This window comes from Vombatus ursinus, unplaced genomic scaffold (genome assembly GCF_900497805.2).
Source record: "Vombatus ursinus unplaced genomic scaffold, bare-nosed wombat genome assembly UNPS02014810.1, whole genome shotgun sequence".
NCBI classification, from domain to species: Eukaryota; Metazoa; Chordata; class Mammalia; order Diprotodontia; family Vombatidae; genus Vombatus; species Vombatus ursinus.
The window spans coordinates 31,985,065-31,996,900 of NW_020954588.1; the positions used below are offsets into that span (position 1 = coordinate 31,985,065).

At 40.9% G+C, this 11,836-nt stretch overlaps 1 protein-coding gene across 1 annotated transcript in view; it reads right to left on the reverse strand.

Moving 5' to 3' along the window:
• The window catches only part of LOC114053209 (EGF-like and EMI domain-containing protein 1), a 726,964-nt gene extending 715,679 nt beyond the window's left edge, over positions 1–11,285 (reverse strand). Inside the window, exon 1 of the mRNA XM_027876127.1 lies at positions 11,228–11,285. Within this exon, the coding sequence (XP_027731928.1) occupies positions 11,228–11,229 (2 nt within the window). The 5' untranslated portion in view covers positions 11,230–11,285. The remainder of the gene's footprint in view (positions 1–11,227) is intronic.
• Between the last annotated feature and the right edge of the window lie 551 nt (positions 11,286–11,836).

The following is an 11,836-nucleotide window of genomic DNA, read 5'->3' on the forward strand; positions in this document are numbered from 1 at the left end:
AAGATCAGGAGTAGAATTTATTATATAAAAAACAGGAGTAGTAATTACAATTTCAGGCAAAATTAAACTAAGAGGTTTAATCAAAATAGAAAAAATAGGGAAACTACACTATATGTCAGCCATATTCTTCAATATTGTTTTAGACCAAAATAACTAGACAATATAAAATACCTGAGAATATACCTGCTAAAACAGAAACAGGAACTATACAAATATAAATATAAAATACATTTTAAACAAATAAAGTTAGATCTAAATAATTGAAGTTTTATATATATATATATACACATATACATATATATATATATATATTGTTCATGGGTAGGTGAAGCCAATAGAATAAAAAATGACAATTTTACCTAACTAATCTATTTATTTAATGCCATCCCAATTAAATTCCTAAAAAAATTATCTTACTGAGTTATAAAAAATAATAACGAAGTTCATTTAGAAGAATAAAAGGTTAAGAACTTTACAGAAATGCCCCTCCCCCCACCCCTTCAGGCAGGAATATGTAAAGGAAGCAGATTCAGTAGTATCAGACCTTAAACCATATTATAAGGTTTAGAGCATTGCTGAAGAATGAGATAATTTTGATTATTTTAAATTAAAATTTTCTTATAATAAATAAAACCTATAAAGCCAAGAATAGAAGGGATGCAGAAAACTGGGTGAAAAACTTCCATGACAATCTCTCAGATAGAATGGAATTGGGTTGGAATATTGCTGTGGTGGAGGAAATGATGAGCTAGTTGATTTAGAAAAACATGGAAAGACTTGGACTTATGAAAGAAAATGCCATCCACCTTCAGAAAACAGATGACAAGTAGAAATAAGCATAGTATGGTCTTACATTTTCGTGTATGAGTATTTATGTGTATGCATGTGTATATTTATAGATATCTATGTATCTGTATTATATATATGTACACATATAAATACATGTATATATGTATATCTCCATGTTTAGTTGTAGCCTTCATGGGGGGGGGAATAAAATTAAAAAGTGCACAGTAGAGAGAAAAGAAAACCTACAAGGAAGCAAAGAAAAACTAGACAGTTTTGAAAACAATGTGTAGTATTTATTAAATAGGTTTTCTTGAAATGGAAACTTATTGTTTAATATTGAATCCTCTCTTAGGTTCTACTGCATACATGGCAATTTCTTTCCTTTTCTTATTTTGTATTTAAGTTTAAAATACATTTTAAAACTTAGAAAAAGAAAACTTAATTTAGAAAAAGAAAAAAATATAAAGTACAGCATATAATTCTTGAACATCTATTGTAAGAAAAGCAGTTAAGTAGGACTACATGAGAATATCAGAACATAAAGCCCTCATTAAATTAAAATTAGAGAATCCTGATGTCAGCACTTCTGAAAGGAAACATGACTCAGTAGTGAAATTTGGAAACAACTATTCATAGAGAAAGAAAAAGAGATGGCACCTAATGCTACCAGTGTGGCTACCTAGGGAGCTCTCCAAATTTATGGCAAATCAATCAAAAAAGGGCAAAGACCTGAGGAAGACTAGAAAAGTGGAATTCACCAGGAAGGCTCAGTCTGGGTTAAATAGAGGCTCACTCACACAGAAAAAAAAAGGGTCAGGACAACCAAACCATAAGCAAGAAGAGGAACATGAAAGGAGATCTCCTCTGAGTGAATGGCATCGAATTAATGGATGATACAGAGAAAGTACAAAAACAAGGTTGCTATGTCAATATCATTTTTTTCTGTCATCAGCATCTTCATATTGGGAAGGTTGGAATCAGGATGTTTAAGAAGGAATTGGGGCCAAAGATGGGTATAGAGGAGTAGCTTGGAGTAGTGGCTAGAGTGCTATATGTAGAATCAGGAAGACTCCAGTTTGAGTCTTTCCAATGGCCCTTAGCTAGCTTTTTCACTAGGGGCAAAACACCATCTCTAAGCCTCAGTTTCTTCATCTGTAAGATGAGGAGAGTAATATCTGTAATACTTACCTCACAAAGTCATTACGGGGCTCAAAATGGCATAATATATGTAAACCTGAAAATAGGATTTTGTAATAAAATATAACAATAGCGATAATAACAACAATAAGATAAATCTAGTGTCCCTTAGTGCAATTTACTGCACTAAGCCTTTTGGGACATCCTGTATAAATATCAGCTATTATTACTATTAGTTATAAGAGAGAGGGGAGAGTCTAATGACTTACAAACAAGCTCCAGACTACCAGAATAAATGAATAACAACATAGGGTGCTTAGAAGACCTTACATATTTAATCAATATGTTAGTGATCTTTGAGGAATCATGATGAGACGATAAGTTGGAAGGGTATCAGGACACTGAAATGCTGTAGGATTTTTAAGGGGATTCAGAATAAGAAGGAACATTAGGAATCATCTAGTCAGGGGGTCCTTAACCTGAGGTTGGAGAATAGATTTCAGGCAGGGGCGGGGGGTGTCTGTGAACTTAGTTGGAGAAAATATTACATCTTTATTCTCAATAACGTCTGACTGAAATTTAGCATTTGTTTCAATTATTTATTAACATTATTCTCAAAGGGAGTCCAAAGGCTTCATTAGCCTACAAAGGGGACCATGACACAAAAAGTTTAAGAACTCCTGATCTAGTTTAAACCCATCATTCTACAACGGAAGCCATTGAAACCCAGAAATTTTATACCACATCTTGTGGATTTACACAATTCCTATTACATGAGCTGAGACCCAGCTCCTCTGACTGCAAATCCAATGTCCCTTTCTCTGGGTGGGGGGGAGAGCAGTCTACAAGTATGACCCAATTACCAGGGTGAAATCCTAAAACCGTGTATTAAAGGAAGAATGTTTAAGCACTTAGAAAAGAAACAAGTGATTGCTGTGAAAATAGTATAGGCTTGTTAAAAACAATCAGCCATACTACCTACATTCCTTTCATTTAGCAGCTAGATGGCACAGTGGATATTGCTCTGGGCCAAGAGTTAAGAAGGCCTGTGTTCAAATCTGACCTCAAACATTTACTTAGCTGTGTGACCCTGGGCAAGTCACTTAACTGCTATCTGCCTCAGTTTCCTCACTAGTATAATGGGGAAAATAAGAGCAACTACCTCCCAGCATTGTTGTGGGGATCAAATGAGATAATATTGGTAACCTACTTTGCACACCTTAAAGCACCATCTGAACTGCTAGCTATTGTTATTGTTGTTCTTACTATTTCATCTTTTTTTGACCATTTACTAAGCTGGTAGCATGATTTATGTTATATACCAATATACCTGGGCCAGGGTTTGCGGGGGAGAGTCAAAGAGGTGCCTGTAGGCCACATGTGGCACCACACTCCCAAGTGTGCTAAATGCAATTGGGAAAATATTTAACAAAGTAAATAAAAATACAATAAAACATACATAATACTACATTTTAAAACTAAGTCAATATATGGCCTGCAGGGATCTTTATGTATGGTTTAGGGACCCCTGTTTCTACTTGAATTTGATACCATGGCCTCAGAACATACTTAAAAACTTGAATTCTGAGTTGTTGTTCCTAAGGAAATTATAATGATCCAAACCTGTGATGCTGGAGAATAGTGACCTTTAGGAAACAGATCATTTTCTGCCTGTTGAAGATTGGTCAGATATTCCTAATCTACCTCTTGGAGCCATGAAGTTTAAATCAATGAAACTTGCCTTTTATCTTGTAGCCAACACCCAAGTCTAAGCTGTTTTTCCTTAACCCACCACGTTTTAGAATCTCTGGGAGCTTTCGTACTTGCTTTAATAGCAAGAACATGTTATACAACTGAAAATGAAAGAAAAAACGGAGTCAAAATTCAGATGAGGGAAAAGTTGTTGAAGCCAATCAAGAAACATGTACAGGTTTATAGAGCCTTCACTAGTCATTAGAAAAGGCTATGAACTCCCCAGCCCCGGGGCCGTTCATTGGTGGCACAGAAAGTGGCTTTAGCTGGGAAACAATTAACCTGGTAATGGGGTTTCGTCTCTATACAGAATTTATGGATGGTGAGAAATGCTGACACTTATATTTCTGGGCCAGACTTCTTCCTGTCATTGAAACTCACATATGATCGGTTTCCAAAAGAGGACAAGAGTTTGCATGTACTACTCAATGACAGTTTACCATTATCAAGATTCCTATTTCTAAACTACTTGCTCTGATTGTCTCTGGCATGGCTAAAATCCCAGTAAAATGCCACCTAGTTGTAGTATTGTTGAGGCAGATTGGAGTCGTACTTTCACTTTCTGGTGTTTTTTTTTTTTTCTTCTTCATGTGGGGAATTTTGATGGTTAAAGGCAATCTGTGTTCATTTTTGCTCATCCCAGTACTCAGAGAGTTCAAAAGTTCAAAAGATAAGCAGAGGTTCTCAGCATGAATAAACTGTGAAATGCATTGGAAAATAAATTTTTGATGTCAGGACACATTCCCAGTTTATTCATGCTGGGAATGACTTCTCGATTGCACTTTGTGTGCTGGGCTAGTTTGAATTTGTCTAAACTCACCAACAGACAGAAAAGTGATACCCTCCCGTGATTTGAGGGTCACTGTATCCAAATCCTTCAAAATAGATTATAAAGCTGCCTCACAGCTCTGAAAAGAAGGCTAATGGTTCTTCTGAGGGATGTCTAGTACTTGGGACTTTAGGAAGGCAGAAATTTCAAAATACCTAGGAAGGTATTCCCCTAGGAAGAATTTAGTGGAGTAGGTAATAAAATTCTTAACAGGATCCTTCTCAGACTCACTATGTGCCAGAGCTGAATAGGAACTTCAAGAACATCTCTCTAGCAAGCATTCATTAAGTGCCTACTATGTGCCAGCCACATGCTGGGCACTAGAGATACAAAGACAAATACAAAACAGACCCTGTCCTTGAGCTTATATTCTAGTCCAACTCCTCGATTTTACAGATGAGGAAACTGAGGCCCATACAAGAGAATCAACTCACTCAGAGTTGTGTCAGATGAAGGAAAAGAACGCAGGTCTCCCCTAAATATTAACAATTTATTGAAATGGAACTCTACCTATTCAAGCACCAATTCCTCCCTCAAGAGAGAGGCAAAAGTGTAAAATCTAAGAAACCTTGAAATAACATAGAGTCAACTGAATTAACTACCCTTATGAAAGGAAATAACCAACAAAATTCAATGCTGGTGAAGCTGTGGAGAAATAAATATATTAATTTATGGCAAGTGGCACTGCAAACTTGCACAGTCTTTTTGGAGAGTAATCTGACAGTACAGAGTGAAAATTTTTAAAAAATCATTCTTTTTATAGAGAATCAGGGAATAGGACACTGAACCTGGAGTCAGAAAGACCTGAGTTCAAATCCTACCTCAGACAGTTCCTAACTGAGTGATCCCCAAGCACATAAGTTTACCTCTTGGTTCCTCAGTTTCCCCACATGTAAAATGAGAGGTTGAACTTAATAGACCTCAACATCCCTTCCAGCTCTAAATCTGTTATCCAATAAGCTCGCTATATCTGGATTATACTCAGAAAAAGTGTTATTAAAAATAGCTATTTCTTCAAAGATGTTCATAGCAATATTGTTTGTAATTGGAAAAAAAACAAAAGAAAACCATCTAAACTACTAGGGATTTTTTTAATGTGGTATATTAATGTAATAGAAAATTATAGTGTAATTAAGATAGCATCATCAATTAAAGAACCAAATGGGATCTCAGAGGCTACCCAGTGCAACCTTGTCATTTTAGATGTGATGTGTCTGAGAATCAGAGATGGGAAGTGACAACAAGGCAAACAGGCAGCAAGAAATGGAGGTGGGATTTGAATCCAGGTCCTCTGACTTCCAGAGCCACTTGGTTCTCTCCACTCTACCAAACTGCCTTTCTCCAAAATGATAGAGAAAAAAGAAGCATATGCAAAAGGCAGAGTATTAACTTCAACCTTTTCTGAGAGAAAATAAATGGACAAAAATCTTGATGGAGGGTAAATGGGAGTAAAATATCAATTATGACATTTTCTTGGGGTTAATTTTACTTATTTAATTGCCCACACTTGCAAAGTAAATTTATTTGATTTTATATCAATGTTCCATATTGTTTAACAAATCATTTGTAAAAGACTCTACTAAAATATAGCTACTACACTTGGCCTGGAGTCAGGAACACCTGAGATCAAATCCCAGCCCAGGATATTTCATAGTTATATAACCCTGGGCAAATCACTTAACCTCTGGCTATCTCAGTTTCCTAAACTGTAAAGTAGGGATAATAATAACATCTTTATTCTAAGGTTATTGTGAAGATCAAATTAAATAATATTCACAAAGTGCCTGGCACATAGTAGGTACTTAATGAATGCATGTACACTTCCCCTTCCTATAAGGAATGAAAAAGGAATTTGAAGAATTAAAAAAAAATGGAAAGATGTGAACTGATACAGAATATATAGAGTAAAGCCAATATAACAAAATAAACACTGACTAAAACCATATAAATAAAGTCAATACAAGGAAGAAATGAAATACACATACAGTGGTCAGTGTTAGTACCACATTGCCAAATTTGAAGGACATAGTTCTTTTTGTTAATTTCAGAAGGGAGAAAAAAAACATTTCTTTGGGATCCTTATTCTTAAGGGTGTTTGTTTGACTGTTAGTTAATAAATTCCAGTTTTGTCAAGACAAAATATATCAATGAATTAAAATTAATAAATATCTTTTTAAAAAGAAAAAAAAAACGAAGTTGATGGGCCCTGAAAGATGGTTGCTAGGACATGGGCTGATAATCCACATCACTTGTATGTGGAAAGCCTACTTTATATAGTAAAAGGGCTTGGGGCTACTCTATCACCAAACATGCTTTCATCACTATCACTATCACTATTTCTGAAGCCCTCTTGGGTATTTAGGATTAGAATAAACCCTTAATGGCTCTTTAAAGAATTTTAGACAATATAATTCTTGCCTTCAAGGAATTTACTCATTTTTTTTTTCCGACTTTGCACTTAAGATCTATAAACTCTCATGCATTTTTCATAGTTTATCTTTTAGGGTGGTTTGCTTTTTTTCCTTCCAAAATGAGGAGATTTAGCAAAATATCAACAATTTTTATGTGATAGCCTCATAAAATAAATACAGGCAGTCTCTAACTTATGGATGGGCTATGTTTAGAAAGTTCAAATCTAAGCCAGTCTTTCAGAGGCTAGGATGAATTTTCTCATACCGACATTATTAACAATTGAGTTTATTTCTCCAGGTCAGCCAACAAAAGCCAACTTAAGCAACACAGAGCTGTTCTATGTTATAGCGTCCTGAGTTCTAGTTCTTAAAAGAAGGCCTCCATATGGTACAAGAGGAGGAAAAGAAATGAGTGGTTTTCCTCCATTATCTTAGGCTAAGGTCTAGACCCCAGGGAAAGTTTTAAAATAAGAATGCAAAAATGTATACTTGGCAATTTCCCATCTTCCTTCTAGCACCCCTCTCCTCCATCCCAGGCTCTTTTTATCCTAGGTCCTTGGGCAGCCAGTTCTCTAAGTTAGCTGGCTCCAAAGCTACCAAACTTCCTCCCCACTCCTCCTCCCATCAAGACTCCTATTTTCTCAACACAGAGTATCTTCAACTGTTATTTGTCAGGAAGAAAATAATTTGATTAAACTCATTCACACTAACATTTGAATGACTTGTCACCTCCTGCCTCTCCCAGGAGGCATGTCCATGTTTTAAAAGAAGGATTCTTAGTTACCCAAATGAATAACTAATTGTTCAAATCCCAGACTTGTGACAAATGGGGATTAATAAAATGTGTAAGTGGAGCGGTAGGGAAAGACATTTTTTTTCTATTTTTGGTAGGAAGGACCGCCCCATTGGCAGATCAGCTCTACTTAGGAATCTGCCTGGCATCATTTTTATCAGCTGCTTTTCCTCCTCTACTTCTGAATCCACACAAAAAGGTCCACCCCCAATGCCCAGAAGGAATAATAGCTCTGCCCTTGGAAAGAATGGAGTAAGAGGACAGAACCAGGCAAAAGGACCAGAGAAAAAGCTTATAGTCTGTTTAAAAACAAGATAAGTCACATTGAGGTTGGGCCACTTAAATTCCCAAGGTTACACATTCCCGGGCTGGTCCCCCAGTCCCTGGAACTGCTTTTCTGGACCTTAATATCAAAGCCTGTTGCTTAAAGACCAACAGTTACCTAAGCTGTCATCACGCTTTCATTCCAATGAACTGAAACTTACCCTCTTTTAATCACACTGCCCCAGTTTCACGTGTCATCTTTCCAGGCCCAAAGTTCCAGAGGAGAGCTCTTTTTCCCTTCTCCTAATTTGATTGTTCACAATAACTAAAATCCACACAATGATTTCAAGTTTCCAAAACACTGTTCATACATTAGCTCATTTAGGCTACACAAAAATCCTATAAGTAAATTTCTACTTTTCCTATCATCTCTATTTCATACAGATGCTTAAGTGACTCTCAGCTAGTAAGTGTATAAGGAAGGAAGAATTTGAGCCCAGTTCTTCCTAACTCCAAGGACAGCTCACTACCCAAGACCTGCATTGCCTCTCAAAAACTCTTGATTCCTGTAAAATTCTCCATTTAGGGGGACCTATGGCAGATCCCAGAACACAGATTGGCCACCAAAATTAAATATTGCCATGCACTGAAAGCCTAACTTTAATTTGCTTGGATCAGTTGCAACATCTTCAACTATCTTCTCAGCACAAGCCCAGTCCGCTGCATGAAACTTTTACTTTTTATTAGTGATCTATAAGAGTGCCAGTCAGTGAGATGATGCCTTCTCATTAGTGGTATTCACCTCATTAGCAGTCCTTCTCTCACTGATAATGGACCTCAGAGGTCAATAAAAAAAAAAAAAACTAGGAAAGGATTCATTTTAATTTAAAAGATGGACAGTTGCATGGAAGCCAAATGATATATACTTGGTTCCTTTCTTTATCCTTCCTGCAAAAGCAAGAAACAGGAACAAACACAGACTACAGGGAGCAAAATCCCACCCCAGTCTCTGGTGAATAACTACAGTAAGTCCTGAGAAATAGAGGGATGGATGCTTAACATTGTTTCTCACTCTTGCAGCCCCTGTAAGTATCAGAAAAATAGTAGCTCTATTAACCACCCTGTTGGTTCTCGGGTTTTAGTCCCTCGGCCCTTCTCACTTGCTTAATAATGAGCTGAGGGCACAGAGTCCTCCTGCCTTCAATCCTACCGAGGCATTATTTCTGCCAAGTCTCTTCAAAAAAGCCATGTCATCCCTCCAGCCCTTTTAGAAACACTGCTAACACTGAAAGTTCAGGAAACACAGGTAGGTCCTGGATAAAGAGATGAGGGCACTGCTGCAGCCTCCTCTCACTTCCCTAGCCTGCATCCTTTGTTAATAAACCCTCTGACAATTCTGACTCAGAGACCGTATTTAGCTCGGCGAGGAATGAATAAGTGAATCCTGACTCAGCTCCAATAGCAGCACCTGCCAAGGTAAGGGGCCCATTCCCCAGCACCTTGCCACTGCCTTTTACAATCAGGTAGTTGAGAAGTGAAAGCTCATTCATGCGGAGGGTGTACAGAGGGAGACATGTTTTCTGAGATAAACAGAGAAAAAATCCAAAGCAACAGTCTCCACAAAATGAACAAGACAAGCCTTATCAATTGGAGAGGAGTTACACACACAGAAATTCCTTCCTGGCCATCTCAGGGGAATGTGTATTTACAAACTATTCTGGGAGAAAGTTGTTTGGAGATGCCACCGGCATTCTGCCCATGTCTAGGGAGATTGATCATGGGTGACAATTGCAGTAACCAGGTAACAAATGGAATCTCTCATGAGAGGGATGAAATATGGAAATGTAAAGTGAACTAGGAGGGGAAAAAAAATCCTCTTTCTTTAAAAAGCCCAGAGAATGAGCAAGTGATTCTCTTTCTCTTTCTCTCTCTCTCTCTCTCTCTCTCTCTCTCTCTCTCTCTCTCTCTCTCGCTCTCTCTCTCACACACACACACACACACACACACACACACTGATCCTCACTTCAGAAAATCAGCATTTCAGAAACTACCAGCAAAGTTATTTACATAATCACAGTGCGAACTGACAAAGTCCAAGAGAAGAAACAACATCGCTTGTAGAATGTACCAAGACTCCTGCCTAAGGAAAAGCACAATTTCCTGCCCAAGCTTTGCACTGAGATTTCTGATGCCCTCAAGTTATGGGAGGAACACAGGAGGAACACACACACACACACACACACACACACACACCTCCTTCTGTGGCCATTAGATGAGACCTAGTCATTTGTAAATACTTCCACTCCCCATTAGCATCCAGCTCCACTTGACACATCCTGACCTGGAATTAATATGTTGCAAGATTCATCACTTCTTATCAGGAAATGAGACCTCTTCCATTTCTAGGCTGATGCATTTCAACGGGCAGCCTTTCTCGGGCTCTGCTCTGTCCCCTAAACCATCACGTAGTGCCTGACGAGTACGACATTCCTCGGGCAGTGCACTGGGTCCTTCGCTCCTCCTGAGCTTATTACAGGACAGCCTCAGTCAAGCCTGGCCCGCCAGGGATCCCCTCCCCAGCCCATCGGACCTGTGGCATCCCACCTGCCTCTGCTCTCAAGATGCTCTGAGATTTCTATCCCCTTCGAGGCAGTATCTCCGTGGATGAAAACTTGCTCTTGGAGATTAAAGAATGGAACCCGTTCGCTTCCGAGGCTGAGGCGAAAGTCAAGAAGCTCACTGCTCGGAGGGGTGGCGGACAAAGCCGGGTCTTCAGGTTGGCTCTCCCTCCCCCTCCCCCTCCCCCTGCTCACTGGCCATCAGGCTCTTAAAAGCGGACACTCCCAAGGTGCGAGCTTTGCTGGAGCAGCACCTGTCTGCTCTGAAAACAGCCAGCCTACCTAGCCCCGAGTCTCTGAGGGGCGCTGGCTCCTTCCCAGCTCTCTCCTCAACCCCTTCCCGGGGTCCTCCAGTCCAAGTTCCCTCCCGCAGCCCCGCAGCCCCGCAGCCCCGCAGCCCTTGTGGATTGAAGGAGTTCCAGCAGCTGGGCACGCGCGCTCCGGACTACTAAGGGATGGAGTAGCCCAAGCTGCTTGTGCGGGGACCCCGAGGACCCAGGGGCTCACTCCCCTCCTCAGTGGGCTAGCTTGAGCGTCTAGTACGCTTGGGATTCTGGCCCCAGGAGTTCGAGATGGAGGGACCGGGTGGGGTGGGGGTGCGTGCCGCGACACTCCGCCCGGCATCCTGACTTACATGCCCTTCCGCAGCTGCAGGCAGGAGCGCAGCGGCCAGAGTGCAGCCAGCCAGCAGGAGACGCACCAAAGGCCGAGGCGCCACGGGGTCATCTTGGCTGCTGCCCGAGGGCGGCACCGGGAGGAGTGGGAGCGAGCCTGGAAGCCCGGCAAGTTGGGCCGGTCCGACTGCCAGGCAGAACTTGGCTGGCGCGTAGAGACGTTCCTAGGTGCCCCGTGCCCGGTGCCTGGTGGCAGCACAGAGAGAAGCTCGCGGGGGCGGCTGGCACTGGCCAAGGCAGAAGACCGAGTGGCAGGAGGTGAAGCGGGGCGGGGGGGGGGGGGCAGACAGATGGAGGGAAGGAGAGGAGGCAGCCGTCAGAGCCGCCCGGGCCGCCGCCTGCTGGGTCGCCCGCCCGCTTTCCGCCGTCCCTGAGCTCTGCCCTCCTCTCTCCAATCTCCGCGCCTCTGCCGGGAGCGACTGGAGCGGATAGATCACTGAGCAGCGGCTCCGGCAGCCCCGCCTGCTCCCGACTCCATGGAAACTCACACGCTCCGAGCAGCCCCTCCGGAGCGTTTAAAGAGACAGACTGAGCCAACCAGGGGCTGGGCGCTGGCCTGGGTCAGCCCC